Raw genomic sequence first — 25,797 nt, 5'->3', positions numbered from 1 at the left:
TTCAGTGATTCTCTGTGCTGAAAATTGATAATCAACGCACTGTATATCTATAATCTACTAATAGTAACAATACAAGATACCGAATACCATTGTTTGCAAGCTTCACATGTTGGGTAAGCTTCTAGAATGTTCAGCCTAAGATTTCCTTAACCAAGTTGAGTTAAGAGAAAAGGAAAAGTTCTATTTAGGATTAGGAAAAGAGTAGTTTTCCATTATCAAAATAGGAATAAGAACTAAGTCGAGTTCCCTATATATACGTTTGATGGGTTGTATCAAACGATATCGAAACACAAAGAGAGTTTGTGAGTTGTTTAGTTTTGAGAGATTTTCTAAACATTCAATAAAGAGAGTTATTCTTTATACAAGCTTAGTGTGTTTAAGAAACTTTATTTGGTAGCAGAGCGTTAGGTTATTGGAGAACCTGGAACCTGTGACCTGTGAAGAAAAGAGACGAAGATCTTGCGAACGTACAGCCGTCGTCCCCGAGCTATGGCAGACGAAAGCTCAGCACGTCCAAAGGAGTTTACTCCACCATCGATTCAATGTCCCATGCTAACTCCCTCTAACTACACGGTGTGGTCAATGAGAATGAAGATCTTGTTGAAGATCTACCATGTATGGGATACAATCGAACCAGGATCAGCGGATCCTGATCTAAACAATATCGCGACATGATTATTGTTTCAAGCTATCCCGGAGGCTCTTATTTTGCAAGTCGGAGAACAAGACTCTCCTAAAGGGATATGGAATGCCATCCAATCTCGTCATCATGGTGCAGAACGAGTCAAGGAAGCAAGGCTTCAGACTCTTATGTCTGAATTTGAGAGAATCAAGATGAAGGATTCAGACACAATCGACAGCTTTTCAAGCAAGCTATCGGAGATTGCATCAAAAGCGGCCTCTCTTGGACAGACAATTGATGAAGCAAAACTTGTGAAGAAGTTTCTCAATAGTCTACCAAGGAACAAGTTCATTCAGATCATAGCATCTCTTGAACAAGTTTTGGATTTACAAAGAACAAGCTTCGCGGAGATCATAGGGAGACTCAAGGCCTATGAAGAGCGGATTCTTAATGAGGAGGATCACGAAGATACTCAGGGTAAGCTGTTATTTGCAAACTCGCAAAACACCTGGGGTTCGAGAGGCAGAGGACGAGGCAGAGGTGGAAGAGGAAACAGAGGACGAGGAAGAGGCAGAGGCAGAGGCTACTCACAAGAACAACAAACAAATCAAGGAGACCAGAACGAATCAAAGGAAAAGAAGGATCGGTCGAAGGTGGTTTGTTATCGGTGTGATAAGCTAGGACACTATGCTTCTACATTTCCTGATCGACAACAACAACAAGGAGAAGCAAATAAAATCGAGACAGAGAATGCAGATGCAGCTCTTTATTTGCATGAGGTTGTGTTTTTGAATGAAGAAAAGGTGATTCCGAAAAACTATGAGGCTAGCAACCAAGTAGATGACTTGTGGTATCTTGACAATGGGGCAAGTAACCACATGACTGGCCATNAAGAGACGAAGATCTTGCGAACGTACAGCCGTCGTCCCCGAGCTATGGCAGACGAAAGCTCAGCACGTCCAAAGGAGTTTACTCCACCATCGATTCAATGTCCCATGCTAACTCCCTCTAACTACACGGTGTGGTCAATGAGAATGAAGATCTTGTTGAAGATCTACCATGTATGGGATACAATCGAACCAGGATCAGCGGATCCTGATCTAAACAATATCGCGACATGATTATTGTTTCAAGCTATCCCGGAGGCTCTTATTTTGCAAGTCGGAGAACAAGACTCTCCTAAAGGGATATGGAATGCCATCCAATCTCGTCATCATGGTGCAGAACGAGTCAAGGAAGCAAGGCTTCAGACTCTTATGTCTGAATTTGAGAGAATCAAGATGAAGGATTCAGACACAATCGACAGCTTTTCAAGCAAGCTATCGGAGATTGCATCAAAAGCGGCCTCTCTTGGACAGACAATTGATGAAGCAAAACTTGTGAAGAAGTTTCTCAATAGTCTACCAAGGAACAAGTTCATTCAGATCATAGCATCTCTTGAACAAGTTTTGGATTTACAAAGAACAAGCTTCGCGGAGATCATAGGGAGACTCAAGGCCTATGAAGAGCGGATTCTTAATGAGGAGGATCACGAAGATACTCAGGGTAAGCTGTTATTTGCAAACTCGCAAAACACCTGGGGTTCGAGAGGCAGAGGACGAGGCAGAGGTGGAAGAGGAAACAGAGGACGAGGAAGAGGCAGAGGCAGAGGCTACTCACAAGAACAACAAACAAATCAAGGAGACCAGAACGAATCAAAGGAAAAGAAGGATCGGTCGAAGGTGGTTTGTTATCGGTGTGATAAGCTAGGACACTATGCTTCTACATTTCCTGATCGACAACAACAACAAGGAGAAGCAAATAAAATCGAGACAGAGAATGCAGATGCAGCTCTTTATTTGCATGAGGTTGTGTTTTTGAATGAAGAAAAGGTGATTCCGAAAAACTATGAGGCTAGCAACCAAGTAGATGACTTGTGGTATCTTGACAATGGGGCAAGTAACCACATGACTGGCCATAGAGAATATTTTTCGGAGCTCAATGAGAACATCAAGGGAAAAGTGAAGTTCGGTGATGGTTCTTGTGTTGAAATTGCAGGAAAAGGAGCGATTCTTTTTCAAAGTAAGACAAGTGAACAGATTCTGGTTTCAGACATCTACTACATTCCCTCTCTTAGAAGCAACATTCTGAGTCTAGGACAGGCTACAGAGGTTGGTTGTGATGTCAGGATGAGACAAGACTACCTTACAGTCCATGATCCTATGGGAAGATTGTTGGTGAAAGTTACAAGATCACCAAATAGGCTCTACAAGATTAAGCTGCAGATAGGGAGACCAATATGTCTACATTCGAGTATTGCAGATGAAGCTTGGAAGTGGCATGCTCGGTTGGGACATATTAGTTTTAAAACAATGAAGACAATGTCCCAGCAACAGTTAGTACAAGGATTGCCGGAGATAAGAGAAGAGAAAAGATTGTGTGAGTCTTGCTTAGTTGGAAAACAAACTCATCCATCTTTCCCCAAAACCTCATTGTTTCGAGCTTCAAAGCCATTGGAGCTTCTACATGCTGACTTATGTGGTCCCATCACACCTTCAACCTTGGCTAATAACAAATATGTGTTTGTCATCATAGATGATTTTTCAAGATATATGTGGACTATCTTGTTAAAAGAGAAATGTGAAGCCTTTGAGAGGTTCAAGGTGTTTAAGAGCTTGGTAGAGAAGGAGATTGGGAGTTCTATCTTAACTCTAAGAACTGATAGAGGAGGAGAGTTCACTTCAAGAGAATTCAATGAGTTTTGTGATACAAGTGGTATCAAGAGACAACTCACAGCCCCTTACACACCACAACAAAATGGTGTTGTGGAAAGAAGAAATAGAACTCTAATGGAGATGACAAGAAGCACTCTTAAGGCAATGAAGGTACCAAATTATCTTTGGGGAGAAGCAGTTCGTCATGCTACTCATCTGATCAACCGGATACCAACGAGAGCGCTTGAGGGTATGACTCCATATGAGTGTTTACGAGGAGTGAAGCCAAACATTGAACATTTAAAAGTATTTGGCTGTTTGGCATATTCGAAAATTCAGGCTACAAACCAAAAGAAGCTCGACGACAGATCAAAACCGTTAATACACCTTGGGATTGAGCCAGGATCCAAGGCATATCGGCTTTATGATCCAACAACACGGAAGGTGGTTGTCAGCCGCGACGTTGTGTTTGATGAAAGTACGGGCTGGAGCTGGAGCAAGACAGAACAAGGATCAATGAGGGATCCCGGTATGTTTCAACTACGATGGGGTGAAACTATTGATGTTGGAGAAGGACCTGCAGTTATTGGTAATGTCGAACAGGAACAAGAACAGAACCAAGAACAGAGTGAAACCGAAAGTGATACATTGAGTGATTCTGAGCAAGAAGAAGTCGAGAATGACTTGGGCGAGGAGAACAATGTACAAGTCCAGGAAGATGAGATCGGCTATCCGCAGCTTCGACGATCGGGTCGTCAAGTAAATCGACCAAGCTACCTTAATGATTATCTTCTTCTTGCTAATACAGAGTGTGAGAAGCTCCTTCTCTCACTCAATGACGAACCTGTTAACTATCAAGAGGCGAAGGAGTTAACAGTATGGACAAAAGCTTGTGTGGAAGAAATAAAATCAATTAACAAGAACAAGACCTGGTTCTTGGTTGAAAAACCACAAGGTGTCAAGATCATTGGTCTTAAATGGATTTTTAAGATTAAAAGGAACGCAGATGGCTCCATCAACAAATACAAGGCGAGGTTAGTTGCAAAAGGTTATGTGCAACAATCAGGGATTGATTTTGACGAAGTATTTGCACCGGTAGCTCGAGTTGAGACAATAAGGCTACTTGTGGGGATTGCTGCTTCGCGCGGATGGGAAATCCACCACCTTGATGTCAAGACGGCGTTTTTGCACGGAGAGCTAAACGAAGACGTCTATGTATCTCAACCAGAAGGCTTTGAAAAGAAGGGAGAAGAACATAAAGTTTTTAAACTTTCCAAAGCTTTATATGGGTTAAGACAGGCTCCACGAGCGTGGAACACAAAGCTTGATCAAATCTTGAGAGGTTTGAACTTCAAGAAGTGCTACAAGGAGAGTGCAGTGTATCGGAAGGCAGACAGGGAGAAGTTTCTTCTTGTAGCTGTATACGTTGACGATCTTTTTGTCACTGGGAACTCATTAGGAGTGATTCAAGAGTTCAAAGCTAGTATGGAGTCCAAGTTCGAAATGTCAGACTTAGGACTACTCACCTACTACCTTGGCATTGAAGTACATCAAAGAAAAGATGGCATCGAGTTGAAGCAAGAAGCATATGCACGAAGGATTCTCAAAGAAGCAGGTTTAGATCAATGTAACCTGACACACATTCCAATGGAGTTTGGATTGAAACTGTCTAAAAACAAAGGAGAACTGGTAGAAGACGCTACTATGTATCGACGGAGGATCGGTTGCTTAAGGTATCTCCTACACACAAGACCAGATCTCGCTTTCTCAGTTGGAGTAGTGAGTAGATACATGCAAAATCCAAGATAGTCACATATGGCAGCATTGAAGCAAATTTTGAGATATTTGCAAGGAACACTATCATACGGTCTAGTATTCAAGCGTGGAGGATCACAAACAATAGTTGGCTACAGTGACAGCAGCCATAACACGGATCCTGATGATGGGAAGAGCACTGCAGGCCGTATGTACTATCTTGGAGAAACACCAATTACATGGTGTTCACAGAAACTGAGAACAGTCGCTCTGTCTAGCTGCGAAGCCGAGTTCATGGCCGCAACAGAAGCAGCGAAGCAAGCTATATGGTTACAAGACTTGATGAGTGAGCTTATGGGACAGAATTGTGAGAAGACAACCATATACATTGACAACAAGTCAGCCATAGAACTCTCTAAGAATCCCGTTTTCCACGGAAGAAGTAAACACATCGGCAAGCGTTATCACTTCATCCGAGAGTGTGTTGAAAATGAGAAAATTGAAGTGGAGTTTGTACCAGGAGAAGATCAGTGTGCAGACATACTAACAAAGGCCCTAGCAAGGATTCAGTTCAAGACGATGAGGAGTTTGATCGGCGTTCAAGACCTCTCGAAGAAGGACTCGAAGCTTAAGGGGGTGATTGTTGGGTAAGCTTCTAGAATGTTCAGCCTAAGATTTCCTTAACCAAGTTGGGTTAAGAGAAAAGGAAAAGTTCTATTTAGGATTAGGAAAAGAGTAGTTTTCCATTATCAAAATAGGAATAAGAACTAAGTCGAGTTCCCTATATATACGTTTGATGGGTTGTATCAAACGATACCGAAACATAAAGAGAGTTTGTGAGTTGTTTAGTTTTGAGAGATTTTCTAAACATTCAATAAAGAGAGTTATTCTTTATACAAGCTTAGTGTGTTTAAGAAACTTTATCACACTCATATTATCATCAAAGAAACAAAACAGATGAAAGGGAAATGCTACAAGTGACTCTTCATACTGCTATTATGTCTGCAGCAGTTTCCACACTTCCATTGCATGTTTACTTTATTTGTATGGGATTTTGCATAACGCATGACAAGTATCTAACAACATTCTCTGTTTTCAACTCTGTTTCAGTACTGATTCATAGTGATCAACTTATTTTTATTAATCTACTAATAGTAACAATAACATATACAACTTATGCTGACTCTATGTGAACATCTTAACTTGTCAAATGAATAATATATAATTCAACCACATAAAACATGTTATTATTTATTTTGGAATTTTATTTCAAACCAAATCTCCCATTTTAAGAATAGCACAAAAGGATTAAGGATATATAAAGACAAGACAAATTCCGCAAAACACAGTCCTTAACTTGATGAAGCTAAATAAAGAAGACCTAAAAACATATTTCTTCTGACTGACTATTTTCACTTGGAAGCTTCGGCTGACTCGTTTGTGTTGACTTGTAAAGGGCACTGAGATACATATGGTGTCAGCTGTAACACCCAAATAGATATTCATTAGCAGAGCAGCCGAATCACACAACAACAAGCTTAATGTAATTAAGTAAGCATTCCCACCCATTTCAGGTACTTAACATTTATCAGGATCAAAACCCCTAAGGAGCTTCCACCGATACGACTTGTAAGAAGTTTTCTATGAGGATATCACTAATGTTTTGGTTCTCGTGTTCAATTACGATGAAAGCAACATACTCTCGGCTACTTATTTTTAGCAGAGCTAAATTAAACCCTAGGAAGCTTAATGCATTAAGTAAGCAAGACATTACAGGTTTCCTAACACAAAAACTTTCAAGAAACAACAAGATTTATCAGGATCACAAACCTAGGGAGCTTCGACCAATAAGACTTGTAAAAAGATTCAATCAACATAATGGAGGAATCAAAGACAAAAGGAACAAAAGAGTTTAGAAGGTGAAGTGAATAACTTTAAAGCCGGTGAGATCAGGGACTACGTAATTCGGCAATTTATCTTGCTGCACAACGTATCCTCCTGCATAACACCATGTCACATAACTTAGAGAAAGATAAAAGGAAGTCTCAAAACAATTGCAAATAAATATACAATTATATAATGATCTGTATTATACATCTACAATTCGACTTAAACTACCATATTCTCAGCCAACAGCAACTTTCCAGATTCTAGTCTCCCGAACACAATTTCATATGAGTTCTGTTCTGATACTTATGGTAATAATATGGTCGGTAACACTAGCTTTTCTCAATCTTGATCACTTAAACTACCATATTCTTTTCGTGGGAAGCTAACAACTTTAGAGAAAAAATTGAGCTCTGATCAGTCAAGCTACACCATGTCACAGAAAACTAGAGAAATGTAAAATCAAGTCTAGAAACAAATGCAACTGATGATCAATACTTTGCCAAAACGGAGTTAAAGTTGTTAGCTTTCCACCTAAAGAACCTAGTATCTAAAACCAGCCATGTAAATTACAGAAACTTGGATGATAACAGCTTTGCCTAAAGTTGCATATATAATATATCCAATTCAAAACAACTTGGTGATTAACACTAAGTATAACAATATTCAGTTACCAATGATCATCAATTGGATTAAAGCTGTTAGCTTTCCACCTAAAGAATCTGGTCTCTTAAGCCATGTAAATTCCTAAAGAATCTCGTCTCTTAGAGCCCTACCTTAGGTTGCATATATCTAATACTAATTCAAACCAAATGTTCAAGTTACACAGTGAGAGCTCTTTCAAAACACCAGAGATACAAAAATACTAGAAAAAGTTGGAACCTTTTCTGGTGTGGAAACCATGGGGTTTGCAGGTTTTGCCCTTGTTGAAGTCTCTAGGAGCTCGTTTAGGGGAAGAGAATATCAAGTCAAGTAGCTCTCTTCCTTCTGGATGATCTTCCAATCCCCATTAACAACCCTCCTATCGTCGTCATCCTCCTCCACCAAATCTATCAATCCCAAATCTGGCAAAATCGATAGATACAGTCAGAAGAATAACAGATCAGTATCAAATCTTGAGAAGAGAAGAGAGGGATGCATTGATAATATTACCTGAGTGAGTGAGTAAAATGAGCGTCCCCGACGACGACAGTACAAAACCAGAGATATATCTAATTCAAAACACCATTGAATTGTAAATGAGTTGGTTCTTCTCAACTGGAGCACGAAAACCAAGTGTTCAAGTTACACAGTACAAAACCTTCTCGCAAGTTCTATAGCATCAAGTTTCAGACTTTGGTTAACTATTTGATTGATTTAAAAGCACAAAGTTTTCTAATCACAGAGAGGCAGAAGGAACATACTTGATCAAGACCAAATTCCAAGAAATGCCGCAGGTTATGTCGGTGATCTCCGGATGCTAGTAGATAGTAGGTATACAAGATCACATATCATAAAACCTAAGTAGACAAAAGCAATCAGATTCGCAGCCAAACAGAACCTGCAACCCAAAATGCAAAGAAAAACACAAGAATAAATCAACTCTAGAAAACATTTAGAGGAAATTTTAGCAGTTTAAAAAGTAATCCAAAGAGAAACTGTTTCAAGGTTTAGCTAGACCAAGTCATTAGATAACCACATTAGCTCTAAACGACTTCCGTGGCTAATTTCATCAGAAAGCTTCAAAATTTCTGATAGACTTTAGATCGCTTTGAACCCAAACTCTACTGAATACTTCTTTATTGAATTAGAAAGACTCAATTGACTACAGAGATTGTAATACGGAATCGGAAAAACGGAAAAGTGTTTAACAACTCTAGTCTCACCGGAATTACAGAGATCGCATCAATCTCTCAAGCACATCGCTTGTTACAAGAATTCACAAATGAGACATAAGAAAAACCCAAAAGACTTCAACGTTCTTCTTATTCAAATCTCTAACCGCAAAGCTTCCTTCCCATAAAGAGTCTTTCCTTTATTCTTTGACTTCTTCTTCCGCGACTTAAGCCACGTCACCCTTGACTTGTTGACCAGTCGTCTTCTTCTTCCTATAATATGTACGATGAATCGTATCAATACTTTCGTCCCCGAGAACGAGCTTGTCCTCAAGCTTGAAATTGGGAAACTGCTGAACAAAATCCTTCGAGGGAAGCCAAGAATTACACTCCTGTCCACGATCCTGCCACTGGATTAAGAACTCACGCACCCCTGTCTCCGAGAAACGCACCTCAAGAATCTTCTCCGGAAACCACAACTCTTCCTCAACCATCTCAGGTGGTTCAGAGGTCTCCACGGTGTAATCCTTACCCACTACAGCCTTTAACTGAGAAACATGAAAGACATCATGAATGCGTGAAGTAGCAGGAAGCTTCAAACATAAGCCACCGCTCCAATACGCTCCACAACCTCAAAAGGACCAAAGAACTTGGCTGCCAGCTTATGACATTCACCTACTCCAAACTCCACTTCTCGGCGCTTTTTATCAGCATTCCGCTTCATTATATCCTGAGCCCTCTGCAAATTAGCATGTATGCGAGTTAACATCAAATCACGCTCCTTCAACTGCACCTCCAAATCCCAGTTAGACGTCGAACCAGCTTTAAACTTGAGGAGATGAGGAGGATCTCGCCCGTACACCAGTTTAAATGGAGACGTCTTAAGTGCAGAATGATAAGATGTATTATCGGAGAACTCAGCCCAAACCAAAAAACGAAACCAAGTGCGAGGGTGACTCGATGCAAAGCACTTGAGATATGTCTCTAAACATCTGTTAAGAACTTCGGTTTGGCCATCCGTTTGAGGATGGTATGCAGTGCTATACTTCAACTTAGTCCCCGACAGTCGAAATAGATCCTTCCAAACTTCTCCCATAAACACACGGTCTCTATCCGAAACAATGGTCTTTGGAAACCCGTGTAACCTCACAATCTCCACAATGAACTTGTTAGCCACATCGATGGCCTTAAAAGGATGTTTCAGACCCAAGAAGTGAGCCGCCTTACTCAACCTGTCCACCACAACCAATATAACGTTAACTCCACCAGACATTGGTAAACCCTCAATGAAATCCAAAGAAAGATCCTCCCAAATAGCTGTGGGAATTGGTAAAGGTTGGAGCAACCCCGCTGGAGACAGAGTCGAGTACTTATGCGTTTAACAAACAGAGCAAGCTGCTACATAACGTTGGACATCCTTTTGTATGCCCTCCCAATGAAAACACGACTGTACCCTCTTCAATGTCTTCAAAACACCCGCGTGTCCACCCAGCTGACTATCATGGAACTCATGAAGAATCTAGGGAATAAAAACAGAGGACTTAGGCACCAAAAGCCTGTTTTTAAACCACAATTTGTCCTCTATCACTCGAAAATGAGATCCATGAAAACTCCCTGATTTAATCTGAGCAATAGTAGATTGAATATTAGCATCTCCATCAATTTCTTTAAACAAATCCTGCAACTGAATCACTGCAGGAACCGTGAGTGCTAAAAGTGTTGCAGACACCGGATGCGGAATTCGGGATAACCCGTCAGCAGCCTTATTTTCAATGCCAGGCTTATAAACAATCTCCATATCAAAACCTAACAAACGAGTTAACCACCTCTGATACTCCATATTCACTTCTTTCTGCTCCAACAAAAACGTCAAACTACGCTGGTCAGTATGAACTTCAAACTTACGACCCATCAAATAATGCTTCCACTTCAACACTGCCATAACAATGGCCATCAATTCTCTCTCATACGCAGGTTTGAGCTGCTCCCTAGGAGTGAGACCGTGACTAAAGTAAGTCAATGGCCTCTTATCTTGGAGCAAAACTGCTCCTACTCCAGTCCCTGACGCATCTGTCTCAATGATGAACACCTTCTCAAAGTTAGGTAAACCTAAAACAGGAACAGAAGCCATCGCCTGTTTGAGACACTCAAAGGCCTGTTGAGCAACATCAGACCAGACAAACTGATCCTTTTTAAGTAAATCCGTCAAAGGCTTAGCAATAGTACCGTAGCCTTGAAAAAATTTCCGGTAATAACCGGTCAGACCTAAGAAACCCCGCAAATGTTTAATGTTTACCGGTGTAGGCCAATGACGCATAGCCTCAGTTTTAGCAACATCAGTGGCCACCCCTTCTTCAGAAATAATATGGCCTACATATTCCACCTGTGGCACTCCAAACAGACACTTCTTGTGATTAGCAAACAGCTTATGATCACACAACAACTGCAAAACCAACCCCAAATGATCCACATGCTCCTGAATGCTACCACTACAGACCAAAATATCATCGAAAAACACCACCACAAATTTTCTCAAAAATGGCCTAAAAACCTTATTCATCAAGGACTGAAATGTGGCTGCAGCATTGGTTAGGCCAAAGGGCATGACCAAAAATTCATAATGGCCTTCAAGAGTTCGAAATGCTGTTTTCTTGATATCCTCCTCTTTCATACGAATCTGATGATAACCAGAACGTAAATCAATTTTTGAAAACACCACCGAACCATGAAGTTCATCAAGGAGTTGATCAATGACTGGAATGGGAAACTTGTCCGGAATTGTAGCTCTGTTCAAAGCCCTGTAATCCACACAAAACCTCCAAGTGGCATCCTTCTTCTTGACCAATAGAACAGGACTAGAAAAAGAACTGGTACTAGGACGAATGATTCCCGCAGTCAACATATCCTCCACCATCTTCTCCATAACTTCTTTCGTGGAATGAGGATAGCGATAAGGCCTTACAGTAGTCGATTGCACTCCAGGCTTCAGAGAGATAGAGTGCTCTTGTCCTCTCATCGGAGGCAACCCTGTAGGTACCGCAAAGACAAAAGAAAATCTGTCCAAAACCTCAGACAAAACCGGATCCAACTTTCTATCCGCCACCACCACATCAGTATTTGCCAACACTACTGGTGAACCACAAGCTAGAGTAGAACGCACAGGAGATTCCATTGTTTTAAGAGACAACTGAGGGTAGTGCAAAGAAGGATCTCCTAACAAGGTCACTCGTTTACCCTGATAATTGAACTGCCACTCTTGACGTTTCCAATCAATCTCACACGTTCCCAAAGTTTCTAACCATTGAACCCCCAATATAACGTCTACACCTCCCAACTCCAACGTGATGAAATCATTCTTAAACTCCACATCCGCTAACGAGAAAGTGACCTCCCTGCAAACACCAGACCCGTGAACATACACACCATTACCCAACAACACTTCCAGGCTGCTATCAGCACACGCCTTTAACTTCAAACGAGATGCTAAGGTTGGAGTAATGAAATTATGTGAAGCTCCGGAGTCTAACAACACCACCACCCTAGATTTTCCAATCAAACCAATCAATTTAGTGGTTCTGGGGGAATGTTTTCCCAAAAAAGAATTTAGTGATAGACAACGCATCACCGGTTGTTGCTCCACTGCCAACTCAGCTGGTATAAAAAACTCTTCATCAACCACTTCTAACTCCAATCCATCCACCACAGTAAGAATCTGCAACTCCTTCAAAGGACATACATGACCCCGAAAATATTTGCCTTTACACTTGAAACAGATTCCCTTACTACGCATCGCATCCAACTCTTTTGCAGTGTGCCTTTGTCTTGGTTGGAACTCTTTCTTTGGAGGTGGAGCAGTAAGCAACCCTTGACCACTACCATTTTGTACCCCCTGACCATTACCACTTTGCAACAAGATAGGCTTAGACGTAGAAACATAGTTACTAGAACGAGTGTGGTGTGACTGACTTGTAGTAAGCACCTTGCCAGAACGTTCACCCACCAGTTGACAAAAGGAACTAGATTCCATATGAAGCACCGCAGCTTTCTGATAGTCCAAGCCTACTGGCTCCTTCATCTTAAGAACTTCCTTCATTTCCTGTTTCAACCCATTGTAAAAACTTTTCTCCAAGTGTGAATCATCTAAACCCAGGACTTGAGCAGACAAATCCTCAAACTCAGTCACATAAGCTGCAACCGTACCCGTTTGTTTGATAGCAAACAACCTGTTTCCTGGATCATCTTCAATAGACTCACCAAAACGTAGAAACAAACGTTGGCGAAACTCTCCCCAAGAACGAAATTCACGGCGAGTAAGCTCACAATTGAACCATTTCAACACATCACCTTCGAGACTAAGAGCAACCAGTTCTAGCTTATCCTCATCCGTGTAACGACCAATTCGAAAAAAACGTTCAACCTTAGAGATCCAATCAAACGCATGAGATCCATCAAATACAGGCATCTCAATCTTCCTCAACAAACTAGATCGATTATCCAAAGGTAGATTCCCAGTATCACCACCGCGAGAACGTAGAACAGAGGAACAAGATACCTGAGGAGACTGATGAGATGATTCCGGTTGTTCAGGACGCTTCCCAAGATGATTCTCCAGCTTCGATAAAGTCTTCAACACCTCTTGCATCGTCGAATCAAGATAAGTCAGCTTATCGTCGTGTTCAACCTTCGATTGGACCAATCTCTTATAACCAACGCACAGAAACTTCAATTTAATCTCCAATGGATCTTCCTGATAGCTCGTGCCGTCGAAATCCTCCGAGTAATCCAAATCCGCCATCGCACATGGCTGTGATTCTCTTGAAGCTGATGCTGCCTCAGTAACTGCCTCAATAAATGCCACTGAGCCTTCAGTTTCTCGATGCGCACATGGCTGTGATTCTCTTGAAGCTGATGCTTTGGATCATTTCAAAGGGAGACTATACAAAGAGGTGAATATTCTGCTCTTGACCCATCTATTTGCTATGATTTATTCAGTCTCTTTAACAGGATCAACAGGATCACCTAGCCATAAGAGGATCACCAAGCCATAAAGAGTCGCCTCGCCAAGTTCCTACACTGCTCAAATTTGTGTGCCATGCTTATGACTTTTCTTTTCATCTTGATCCTGTGTGAACAGCTACGTTGAATACTTTTCATGGCCTTTCGAATGAAGTAAGAGCAAGCAAGCAAACCATTTATTTTAGTTTTAATTTCAGCTGTATCTGTGTTCTTATTGTATCTTTGAAAGTGAGAGAGAAACTTTGTGAAATAGATATCATTTAGTGTAAGTTATTTTGTTTTACTAAACTTAATTGTAACTTACACTAAATGATCTATATTTTCAGCTGTGATATATTTTATTAATAAGATCATTTAGTGTAAGTTGTTTTATGACTAAGCAGATCATTTATCCATCTTATTATGTACTTACATTACCTAAATCTTTCAATCTCTGAGTTGATCAAAGATGCTTTGAACAAAAGTCGCCAAAACTACTCTTTTCTCATATGTTCTGTAATGAAGCTGTACACGTACGAAACAGAGGAAACACCATCATAAATTGAATATTAGTTATGGAGCACTCTAATGTTTTTGATAAGGACAAAACACAGAGTTAGAGAAAATAAAATAAAAATACAAAGAAAACTAGAGAATCCAACTAAAATAGCTAGAAATCAAACCATCAAAATACAGAGTAACATCCGATTATAATTGTATCAAACACACGATCACAAGACATGGATGTTGCATTTGGATGATCGTTTAGGAAGAGCAAGAAGATCATTTGTGAGTTTCAACTTGTTGTCTGTCTCATCACGAATATTCACTTTCATCTCTTCAAGATTCTCCATTTCTCTCAAGAAGCACTTCACTTGGTTGAGTTCCTCAAGATTTCCTTTATACCCTTGTATCTCAACCACCTTCACCACATTGCCACCATTAATGTTAACCCCACAATCGCTTATGCCGCACAAACCGTTAAGGACTAGAGTTTCTAGCTTTGGAGCTTTTTCAATCATATTGCAAAGCAATTTCCAATATTCTTTCTTATTACCCTCAAAATGTAGAGTGGCCAAGTTCTTAAACAAGGGAATCTCAGCAAGATCAAGGCATGCACACATCACCTGCAACAAACAAACCATCAAACAAGACAAAGGAAGAAAGCAAAAGAGAAAGGAAAGAGACAGAGATGGAGAGAGACATGCCTCAACAGTAGAAGAAGAGAGGTAAAGGATTTGAAGACTGGAGATAGAATTCACGATTTTTAAACAGGTGCCGTGTTCATAACCCCATCTCCCATTCCGTGGGAAAACAAGATTCAGGCGGGCTTCTAAAAGATCATCGAAGCGATCCTCCGATTGATAGAGACAAGTTAGATAATCAGAGTAGTCGAGGTAGACAAGACTGGGTGTGTAGATAAACAAAACGCGAGGGGACTTAACACCGTTATTGTAGTGAACCGTGAGTTTCTTGATGTTGTCGTGGTCTATAAAGTGAGGTGCTGAAAGATCGCCGAATTCACAATCTCTATCTCTAATGTAAATGTGATGTATGTATAATTCTTCGAGCTCAGGGCAACCCTCAAGCATCACATCACACAAAGAACAATTTGAAAACCAAACTGTGTGGAAGAAGAGACTCTTAAGCAGGGGAAAGCAAACCTCCTTCCAAGGAGACTTACCAAGACAAAGTTCTGTTCCTAAAGTGAGCTTGACCAATGTGTTGTTAATGTATAGGGTGTTAGGAAGAAGAGGTGGTGGCTTGTGCATCAAAGGCATTTTTATGCGAAGGTCAAGATCCGAAAGGCCATGCTCCAATGCCTTTGATATCCATCTTCTAGTAGTAGTAAGACTGTAGAAACTGAGGTTTCTCACAATGAATTTGTTTAGAAGGGAAACAAATTCAATAACAATCTCTTGAAGGATTTAGATCAAAGTAAGCAAGAAAAGAAGAAATGAAAATCTCTTGAGGAACAAGTTAGGTTTTGCTCAAGAACGAAGAGGAATTTAGGGTTTTGTATTAATGAATGGATGATCTTACAATGAGAGGATCGACCTCTATTTATAGGTACTCGAAGATCTATAGAATATATTCGAATATATTGGATATATTGACTTTCCTAACTTGATGGCGAGCTAATTAGGAAAGTCCTTCCTTTCTTGCTAGGTCAGCCGCTGGGCGAGTTGAAGTGCCGAATTCGTCACCTCGTCCATGGGCTTTTCAGTGTTACTGGGCCTTCAGAGATGAAGTCCAACCTAGGCCGAATTCCCGGTTTAGATAGCCGGTTCTTTAGCGGGTCTAGATCGGTATGTTGGGAGTGCTAATTCCCGCACCAACAATTAGTCCCCCTCAGTTCGGTTCGTTCGGAAGCTAATTCGAATGACCGGACTTAAAGGGAGAATATCCGATCCAGTTCGTAAATCGTCGCACCGCTTCGCCCTCCTCTAGTCAGGTGACACGTGTCCGATACGTCACATCTGTCATCTCGGAATCCGAAGCGTCGCGTAGGTTACGGTAGGCAATTATGACTCCGCATAGGGTTGCCGCCCACTCCCATCTATAAATACTCAATATCCACCGAGTGATTTCACTTTTCGCCGTTTCGTCAAAAAGGTAACTGCTTCATTCTTTCTCTCTTCGCCTTTAATTATTTTTTATTCGTCAGTTCCCCTACACTCTTCGGCGATCTGCATTATTTCTCACCTCGGCCATGGTTTCTTCATCGGATACTACAAGTGAACCATTGACCCGTAAGAATTCCAACAGAGAAACTACAGAAGTTGTCAGATCGGTCCAAGGCGAGATGCCAAACAGATCAGAAGAGGCCGAATGCTCCGCAAGGCGCAGACCCAACGTGATTCCAATCCCTTTCCTGATTGACGAAGACGACCGCGAAGGTCATGGGAACACTACGCCGATTTCGGATCTCCCACCTGACAACCTGGGTGGCGAAACGACCCGACCTGCTCCTGACAACGTGATGATCAACGACCTCTCACCTCTTCGAGATCACCGAGGTGAAATCGGGGGTAAGAAGACGACCAGCACTAGTGATTCGGTTGGCGAGTTGCTGAACTCGTGTGGCCTGGCCAATTCTGGTGTTCATATTATTATTCCCGGAGAGCATCAGCGTCCATGGACTCCGCCTCTCGGGTATATTTGCTTGTACGAGGGATTCTTTTCTCAATGCCAGTTATTCTTCCCTCTTCCTAATTTGCTCACCCAATACGCCCATCGCCGCAAAATTCCGATATGCCAACTCACCCCGGGAAGCATCTGCAACTTCGTCGCTGCCCTTACTCTCGCGGCCGAAGCCGAGGTGTTCCTCGAAGTCGAATGCTTCGAGCAATTGACAAACTTCAAGAACAGCCAGGGCAGCAAATTGTGGATGGTTAATGCAAAGCCAGCTCACAACTTCCTTCCGGGGGAAAAAGTCAGCAACTTCAAAAAGTTGAGGGCTCGCTACTTCTTCGTCCGAGTTGACGAACGCTCTTTTGAAAACCCGAAACGTGGTCGCCGAAGAGTGTGGAACGATTCGCCGGGTATCATCTCGTTCCTTATTCTGTTAAATCGGACAATATCGTGCTGACCTGATTTCGTATTTTCATATGTTTTGCAGATCGCCCTTCTTCAGCTCGGAGACTATCTTCCAGATTCGGACGCATCAAGAACGCTCTCCTCAGTGTAGCGGATCGCAGCTGGGCTCAAATCTCTCGACGCCGTGTGGAAGCAGCGATGGGTAAGGCAAGAACACAGTTCGCCAGTTTTGCAAGCTCACTGGGTCAAACTTCCAAGGTCCCGCCAACCACAATTGTCGCCGTCGAGACGCTCCGATCTGTGGACCGAAACGATGAACCGATCGTCAACCCCGATCCAGAACAGACGGAAAATGAATTCATCGATGTTGACGACGAGGAGGAGCTCCCGGCTGCCGACGAAGAAGACGAAGAAGTGGCTCCCAATGATTCATCTCTTCCTCCACCGACTGAGCCGATCGTCTCAATGCAGATTGCTGCTGAATCAGGTGACGGTTCAAAGAAGAAGAAGTCCAAGAAGGACAAAAACAAAGAGAAGGGTAAAGGAAAAGCCTCCGCCCAAGGGAAAGGTCGGAAGCGCTCCGCGGACGAGGCTGGTCTCGAGTCACATGATCGCTTCCGAGTTGAACGTGCTGCGGGTCGAACTGACCGATTCCGTTATGACTATTTCGGGGACGCGCCGCTTGTGTGCAATAGGGAAGCCGCCGCGGAGTTGTGCAGGCAACTTACGCTATCCTCGGTCATGCTGCCGCCGGTCAAGGAGCTTGAATTCAGAGATCAGTACATTCAAGCCGCCCAATCTGCCCTTCAGGTTTGAACCGCTTCGCCCTCCTTATTACTGAATTGGCAAAACTTAATTCTCATTTCTCCTCGTTCCGAAATGCAGACCGCCGCCTATATGTCGTCACTCACTCTGATGTACGATAGGCGCGTCAAATCGATGACTTCGGCAGAGGCCGAATTCGATAAGATGAAGGAATGTCTGGAGAATCTCCGAGAAGCGGACAAGTCGAAGAACGAGAGGATCAAAGAGCTAAAAGATCTTCTTGCGAAGAAAGAGCAGGACTGCGAAAATTTGGAAGGCAGGGTTGCTGAGCTGGATTCGCAGGGGAAAGCTCTGGAGAAAGAAAAGGCTAAGCTGTCAAAACAGTTCGACGATCTCGGGGCGAGATTCGAGTCCGAAACGAGGCGGCTTCGCCTAGATCGCCAAGCCAAAGTAGAAGGCACCACAAGGAAGGCGCAGAGCCGTCTCGACAAAGTGAAGGATTATCTGCGTGATCAGGAGATGGCCCGTCCGAAAGAGGATGTCCTCAACCATGCGAACGGATTTGGGGAGATTATGGATCATCTTCTGAAGAATGGTGCATCCATCCCGGACAATCTCGTTGCCGAGATCAAGAAGAAGCGGGAGGTCGCCCTAACCGAAGTGAAAGCGTTGGATCTTGTAGAATTCGAGGAAGGCGATCTCGACATGTCTCCCGATCAGCTCGGCTTCGGAATGCTTCAATCCGGGGATGCGGCTCCAGACTCCGTTCCTCATCCGTACGGCTCCAATGTTGGGCTTTTCCAGACCGGTCCTCCCGAAAATGTCCCCTAAGAATTTTTACTGTTGTTGTTTTCATTTTTGCACCGTGTTACTTAAGATCCTGCGACATTGCTGCCTAGTAAGCAACCGACTTCTGTTTTGGAAATTTTCCTTTGTTTTGCATGTAATATCGCCTTTTTTATCCATCAGCGGAAATGGTAGTTTTCCACATCAAAATTGGAAATATTTCGTTTAGGATTAGTATAAATATGACTGTTCCATGTACGATTGTACCGTAGCTTTGACGCAATATTTCCAAGATGCCGAGTTCCGTTGGCAGCACCGCGTCCTTAGTCGAGGTTAAGAGCGATGTCCCGACGTTTTCAAACGCGGAAGCCATTGAACGGGGGATGCAGTTCTACCCACATATCCGAGCTCCCTGGATGTTAATGTTTCGTGTTAGTCCGGAAAAGAGGCTGGAATTAGAAACCTTTTTTTCTCGTATTGAAGAACGCCATTCCGAGTACCGCGAGCGATTAGCTGTAACAGAGCAATCACGAAGTGAACTGCTTTTCAAACTTAAGTTGCTTGAATCTCACCCTAGGTTCTGGATCGGGAACGGTCTGGACAGAGTGGCAGACATGCGGCAGTGCTTGATCGATTACTGCAACGAGTGCTACCAGTCGGAGAACTCGACTCCCAACGAGCCAAGTTTTTCTTTGAGCGGCGAGTTCATGCCCTCCAAGGTGAAGACGTTCTATGTAAGCAATCGTGCCAACAATATCGAAGCTGCTGCTGCTCATGCCTTCGTTCGCCAGGTAACAAACCCTAGCGTTGTCCGTGCAAAGTTATTTTAGCCACTGTTTACTGACCAATGGCCTTGTGTGTAGATCGAATCTGTGCATCGCGAACAATGTCACAAGCTGTATTATCACCGCATGAAGAAGAATGAAATCGATGATCGGTTGGCGGCACTGGATGCCGAGATCAGCTCCTTAAAGGCGAAGAGAGGGAAAGCCGTTGCCCGTATGGACGAAGCCGAGCAGAAAATCAGGGCGTTGGAGTCGCATCCTGCTGACTGGGAGAAGACGGGACTTCAACTCCTATGGCCCATGCCGAAGCGTCTGACATCTGACACCAGGAAGGTCGCCGCCGGACTCGCTCTTTGATGAATGACATGCTTTGGCGATCTGATCCTTCCGTTATGTTTTGTTTCCTAATCCTGTGATGACGATTTGACCTTGCAATAAAGCTTCTTTTTTTTTTATTTTAATTGGAAATTCAAACGAGGCGAGACGTCTCTCGGCTTACATTGAATATTCCTTTGTAAGGGTATTTTACCCCAAACGTAAGTGCACTTTGTGATCGAGGGGCGAGGTACGATGCCTCGGCTTACCCTCTTTGCCCCACTTCGGAAAACGGAAAGGCGGAATTTACAACTCTGGGTCCGGCTTACATTCGCCCGATCTGAGACGTACGAAACAATTCAAAAGAATTCTCTGAGTTCGGTTTATCTCTCGTCAAGGAGTTATCGAGACAATTCTGAAAGAATTCTCTGGGCTCGATGCGTCTCGCATTGAAGACTTAGAATCGAAACAATTCCAACGGAATTCTCTGGGTTCGATTTATCTCCCGCTGGAGAGTAAGTCGATCATCTGGCCGAGATGTCGAGTAGTTCGATTCCGAACTGGGTATATTTTTTTTATTATTTTTCTTTATTTTTTGCTCATTCCCGAGGAGTAACCACTGCATTAAATGCGGACGCGGTTTCGCACTGTAATTTAATTGGTGGAAGAGTCTCGGGACACAGCGCGTATCCTCCCTCGATCTGATTGGTGCGAGATTTTCGGGACGCAGCATTTATCTCCCCCGTCCCCGCCTATAAATAGGTGAGGAGAAGGTTTGCCGAGCATCTCTCATCCAAACTTCAGAAAGATCAGCTACGAAGTATGCCTACCACGACACGATCTGCATGGTTAAGGCGAGCTCGAGAGTTGACCGCTGCCGGGGTTAGCGGATTCGACTCGGATGCGTCGAATATCGCCCTTCCCATAGAAGAGGCGATTCCGCCTCCGTCTTTAGAGCTCGCCGTAGGGACTGAGGGGGATCCCTTACGAAGAGAGATACTCATCTACCGAGCTCGTTGTCAGCGGATGAGTTCGTATATCAAGGCGTTTCGTCTGAAAAGCGACCTCGTCTATCAGCTCTGCCGCTTGGAAGGAACCATCGCGGTTCTCGACGAGCTCATTGCCGGAGGTCTCTATTTGGCGGGCTGGCGCATGACCCGACTACTCGCCGACCGTGATCGATGCGAAGGGGAGGTCGTCAGGACCCTGTTACCCGATCTGCCGGAGAGTGACTACGAGCCGCTGGGCGAATCGGAGAATCTGCATGTTGCGGAAATCCCGATCTTCAGGGGCCGCATAGAGAGGTTACGCCGGTACATCCTCCACCTGGAGGCCACGGACCGTTATTTTCGAGAGAGTCATACCGTGGAGGGTCCGCTTGCGTTCCTGGAGGAAATGGCGAACAGGGGGGCAGAAATGCCAGCAGGCCGACTAGACGGGTTGAGGCGGGAGTGTCAACGCTGGCGGGTGCATCTGGATGGTATAGCTGTCGAGGAGCCGCTGGAGTCCGACCTCTCGAGCTCTGCGCCTGTGAATCGCCGAGGAGGTTGAGATCACANACCTGGGCGAATTACCTTGGAAATGAGATACGAGCCCTCCCAGCGGGCACCAAGTTTGCCGGCGTTGACCTCCTTCGTATTCTCGTACACTTCACGTAATACCAGGTCGCATTCATTGAACCTACGCTGGCGGACAGCTTTGTTGTAGTATTTAGATGCAGCGTTTTGGTAGTTCTGGATCCGGACGAGAGCTTGGTCGCGCAGCTCCTCGGCGAAGTCGATGCTATCTAGCATCATACTGTCGTTGAGCGCGGAATCGTTGACTAGCATAGCGCGGCGCAGAGTAGGTACTCCGGCCTCGGCCGGAGCCAGAGCTTCGATGCCATACGCTAACGAAAACGGGGACTGTCCCGTGGCCCTGCGAGGGGTAGTCCGGTAGGACCACAGCACGCCGTCGAGCTGGTCTGCCCACGCTCCTTTCTTGAGTCCGAGACGCTTTTTCAGCCCGTCTATGATGGTTTTGTTGGTCGCCTCGGCTTGGCCGTTTCCCTGGGGATATCGGGGGGTCGAGGTGCTCAAACGTATTCCCCATTTTCCTAAGAAGCGTCTGGTGATCATCGAGGTGAACTGTGTCCCGTTGTCGGTGACGATCTCGTAAGGGAGCCCATGACGACAGATAATATTTTTCCAAATAAAATTGGTGACGTCGAGCGATTGTATCTTTCCGAACGACTCCGCTTCCACCCATTTGGTGAAGTAATCGGTCAGGACCAAGAGGAATTTCTTTGACCTCGACGGGGGTAATGGGCCGACGAGGTCCATCGCCCAACGCATAAAGGGGTACGGCGCGGTGACTGTGTTCAGCAGCTCGGGTGGTACATGTTTCATCTGCCCGTGGCGCTGGCAAGGCTCGCATTTCGCCGAAAAGGCCTCACAATCGGTGACCATGGTGGGCCAGTAATGACCATCCTTCTTGATTTTTAGTGCGAGTGCACGCCCTCCGGAGTGGTTTCCGCCATCGCCTTCGTGGACCTCCATCATTATTCGTTCTGCTTCCTCTCGATCGACGCAGGTGNAATCGCGCTTCGCATCTGCTTCTCGGGACTAGAGACCTACCGTAGCATTTAGATCACCACCTCCTTTTTATTGCTTGTAGTTCTTTCTCTTATGCTCCATCTTTCTTAGGCGATACGCCGATGTCGAATACTCTTTGTATGTGGCAAGAAGGAAGGAATAAAATGGAATAAAAGAATCTTATTAGCTNCCTCGGCGAAGTCGATGCTATCTAGCATCATACTGTCGTTGAGCGCGGAATCGTTGACTAGCATAGCGCGGCGCAGAGTAGGTACTCCGGCCTCGGCCGGAGCCAGAGCTTCGATGCCATACGCTAACGAAAACGGGGACTGTCCCGTGGCCCTGCGAGGGGTAGTCCGGTAGGACCACAGCACGCCGTCGAGCTGGTCTGCCCACGCTCCTTTCTTGAGTCCGAGACGCTTTTTCAGCCCGTCTATGATGGTTTTGTTGGTCGCCTCGGCTTGGCCGTTTCCCTGGGGATATCGGGGGGTCGAGGTGCTCAAACGTATTCCCCATTTTCCTAAGAAGCGTCTGGTGATCATCGAGGTGAACTGTGTCCCGTTGTCGGTGACGATCTCGTAAGGGAGCCCATGACGACAGATAATATTTTTCCAAATAAAATTGGTGACGTCGAGCGATTGTATCTTTCCGAACGACTCCGCTTCCACCCATTTGGTGAAGTAATCGGTCAGGACCAAGAGGAATTTCTTTGACCTCGACGGGGGTAATGGGCCGACGAGGTCCATCGCCCAACGCATAAAGGGGTACGGCGCGGTGACTGTGTTCAGCAGCTCGGGTGGTACATGTTTCATCTGCCCGTGGCGCTGGCAAGGCTCGCATTTCGCCGAAAAGGCCTCACAATCGGTGACCATGGTGGGCCAGTAATGACCATCCTTCTTGATTTTTAGTGCGAGTGCACGCCCTCCGGAGTGGTTTCCGCCATCGCCTTCGTGGACCTCCATCATTATTCGTTCTGCTTCCTCTCGATCGACGCAGGTGAGAAGGACTCCGGACGAGCTGCGTCGAAAGAGGCTTCCTCCCATCATGGCGTAGTGTGCGCATCGAGCTTTCAAACGGCGAGCTTGCCATCGATCCTCTGGGACCGTGCCGTCCTCGATATATTTCTTTATTTCGAGCTGCCAATCGTAGTAGTAGTAAGACCAATGTGGTGAACATCATCATGCTCCAATGCCTTTGATATCCATCTTCTAGTAGTAGTAAGACCAATGTGGTGAACATCATCATCTTGAAATTTTAGTGAGAACTTCTTCAAGGAATTGTTGTTGCAAACTGAAAGTGTTTTATCCACGAAATCTCTGAAGCTATCAGATACGTCTTCACTGTGTCTCTCGCTCTCGGGATAGAGTAAATCAGAGTCGTCTAGATCGAGAGATGAGCAGAGAAGATTCATGATATGGAACAGAGTCCTCCATCTTTTGGAGAGAATTGAGGTAGAAGCAGCTCGTTTAGTAGGAAGAAACGACAAGATATGAGCAAGTATCTCATCTGGAAGAGAGCTGATTGAATCTACGGAGTCAGATAACAATGATACCTTTTTGCTTTTGGTCTCCATAACAAAACTGCGTGGCGAAGACGGTATCGATTTAGGGTTCTCAAAGTGATTCAACGGCAAGAAGGCAAAGATGGTAACAACGTATTAGGGTTCTCAAAAGTCAAAACTTAGAAAGGGACCAAACTTTTTATTTTGATTATGTGGCATGACTTATTTGCCTATCATAATTATTTGGTATACATACAAAATTCTAATTTGAAATAGTTTAATAATTCGATAGAAAACTATTATAATGATTAAAAGATATATCATGAGCATGAATTGGTTTAGAATATGCTGTCAAAAAAAAAAAATGGTTCATAAAAGAATCCGAGAAAACTTAATTTTCGATTTAATTCTGACAAAGTCTATGAAAAGAAATATTTGTTAGTTTTGTCATCAATACGAAATGCAATATGTAATAGTGACAACCGGGACGGACGACATCAACCTCCATGAATTCATTATTCACACGACCACTAAATTAAACCAAGCAATTCGATTGTTAAAAACAATCATTATTCGCTCGCACGTTTAAAACTTTTGTAGATTCATTTACAAGAAAATTAGAAAACGAATTCTATTGTTTAGGTGTGTCATATATCATGGTTTTTATTGTTTTTACTTTTTAACCATGATATACATGTTTTTTAGAGCTCTTGATTTGTTTTATAGGTTGTTTTTGAGTCTTTATAGTACTAGGTACATATTGGCACGGATGGGAGTATAATAAAGTAAAATAGGGGTATTTGGAGCACATTCGAGAATTGAGGCTGAAAATGTGAAGTTTGGATACAAGTTTAGAAGAATGCATCGATTGATGCAGGTGTTGGCATCAATCGATGCATTATCCGCTACAATTCAAGTATGAGTTTCTCAAGTTCTGAAGTTTTGAAAAATTGCCCCAAAGTTTTCCTTATTTGCAATATTCAGTCTCTGACATGATTTGCCTCAAAATTATTGAAATGAGATGAGCAATAATTTCATCTTGTGGTGAGAGTAAATACCATGCCATCAATCCTGATATGTTTTTATTGGCTCTGTGTTAATTTATTTTCTTTTGGCACTTTAATCATTTCTTTCTTAATTTAAACATTTTAAATTATTATTATGAAACGAAAAATGTGTTATAAGTATTAGGTAATTATCAAAAATTACTTTTAATAAGATCTAATTTTTTATTGAAATTATTTTAATATTAAAACCATACACCACAATGTAAAACTATTGATAAAAGAATATTTACCTTTACCAAATTTTATAACTAATTTCTGTATTTTTAATATAGAAATTTAATCTTATTTATGTTATTATATAGATATACCCTACAATAACACTTTTTTACTTTTTTTTCTAAAGTTAAGCACACACGCTCAATTATTCCAAATCTAGCATTTGTGAATATTGAGTATTTAATTAAAATCACAAAATTTATTATTAAAAAAAAAATCAAACTCACGATCTTTTTAGCTTTCTCCGGCGAAGCTTGTTCCAATATGAGTTTTTCATTCCAATCTCATATTTTTCAAGTAAGTGATAAATTGATGATTGCAGCTTCAGTCAAGTGATTTCATCAGAGATTCATCGAGTCCATTACCAATCAGATTCAGATTCATAGCTCCGTTGTTGTTTCATGTCCAGGTCAAATCGGATGAGATTTTGTGGTCTCGGTTTATAACTGTGGCAGAGGTGGTGGGGTGGGGGGGGGGGAAGAA

At 43.2% G+C, this 25,797-nt stretch overlaps 1 protein-coding gene and 1 pseudogene across 1 annotated transcript; both read right to left on the bottom strand.

Annotated features, from left to right (window-relative positions):
* Positions 6,239 to 8,221, bottom strand: LOC104732833 (annotated as a pseudogene).
* Positions 14,498 to 24,103, bottom strand: LOC104732832 (putative F-box protein At5g40050). Its single transcript, XM_010452431.1, has 4 exons — positions 23,723 to 24,103; positions 15,431 to 15,589; positions 14,975 to 15,337; positions 14,498 to 14,848 (listed from the first exon to the last, which is right to left on the bottom strand). Exons 1-4 carry the CDS (start codon positions 24,101 to 24,103, stop codon positions 14,498 to 14,500), a joined length of 1,254 nt encoding a protein of 417 aa, XP_010450733.1.

The sequence above is a fragment of the Camelina sativa genome, chromosome 12, assembly GCF_000633955.1.
Source record: "Camelina sativa cultivar DH55 chromosome 12, Cs, whole genome shotgun sequence".
NCBI classification, from domain to species: domain Eukaryota; kingdom Viridiplantae; phylum Streptophyta; class Magnoliopsida; order Brassicales; family Brassicaceae; genus Camelina; species Camelina sativa.
This window is presented reverse-complemented; position numbering and strand designations above follow the sequence as displayed.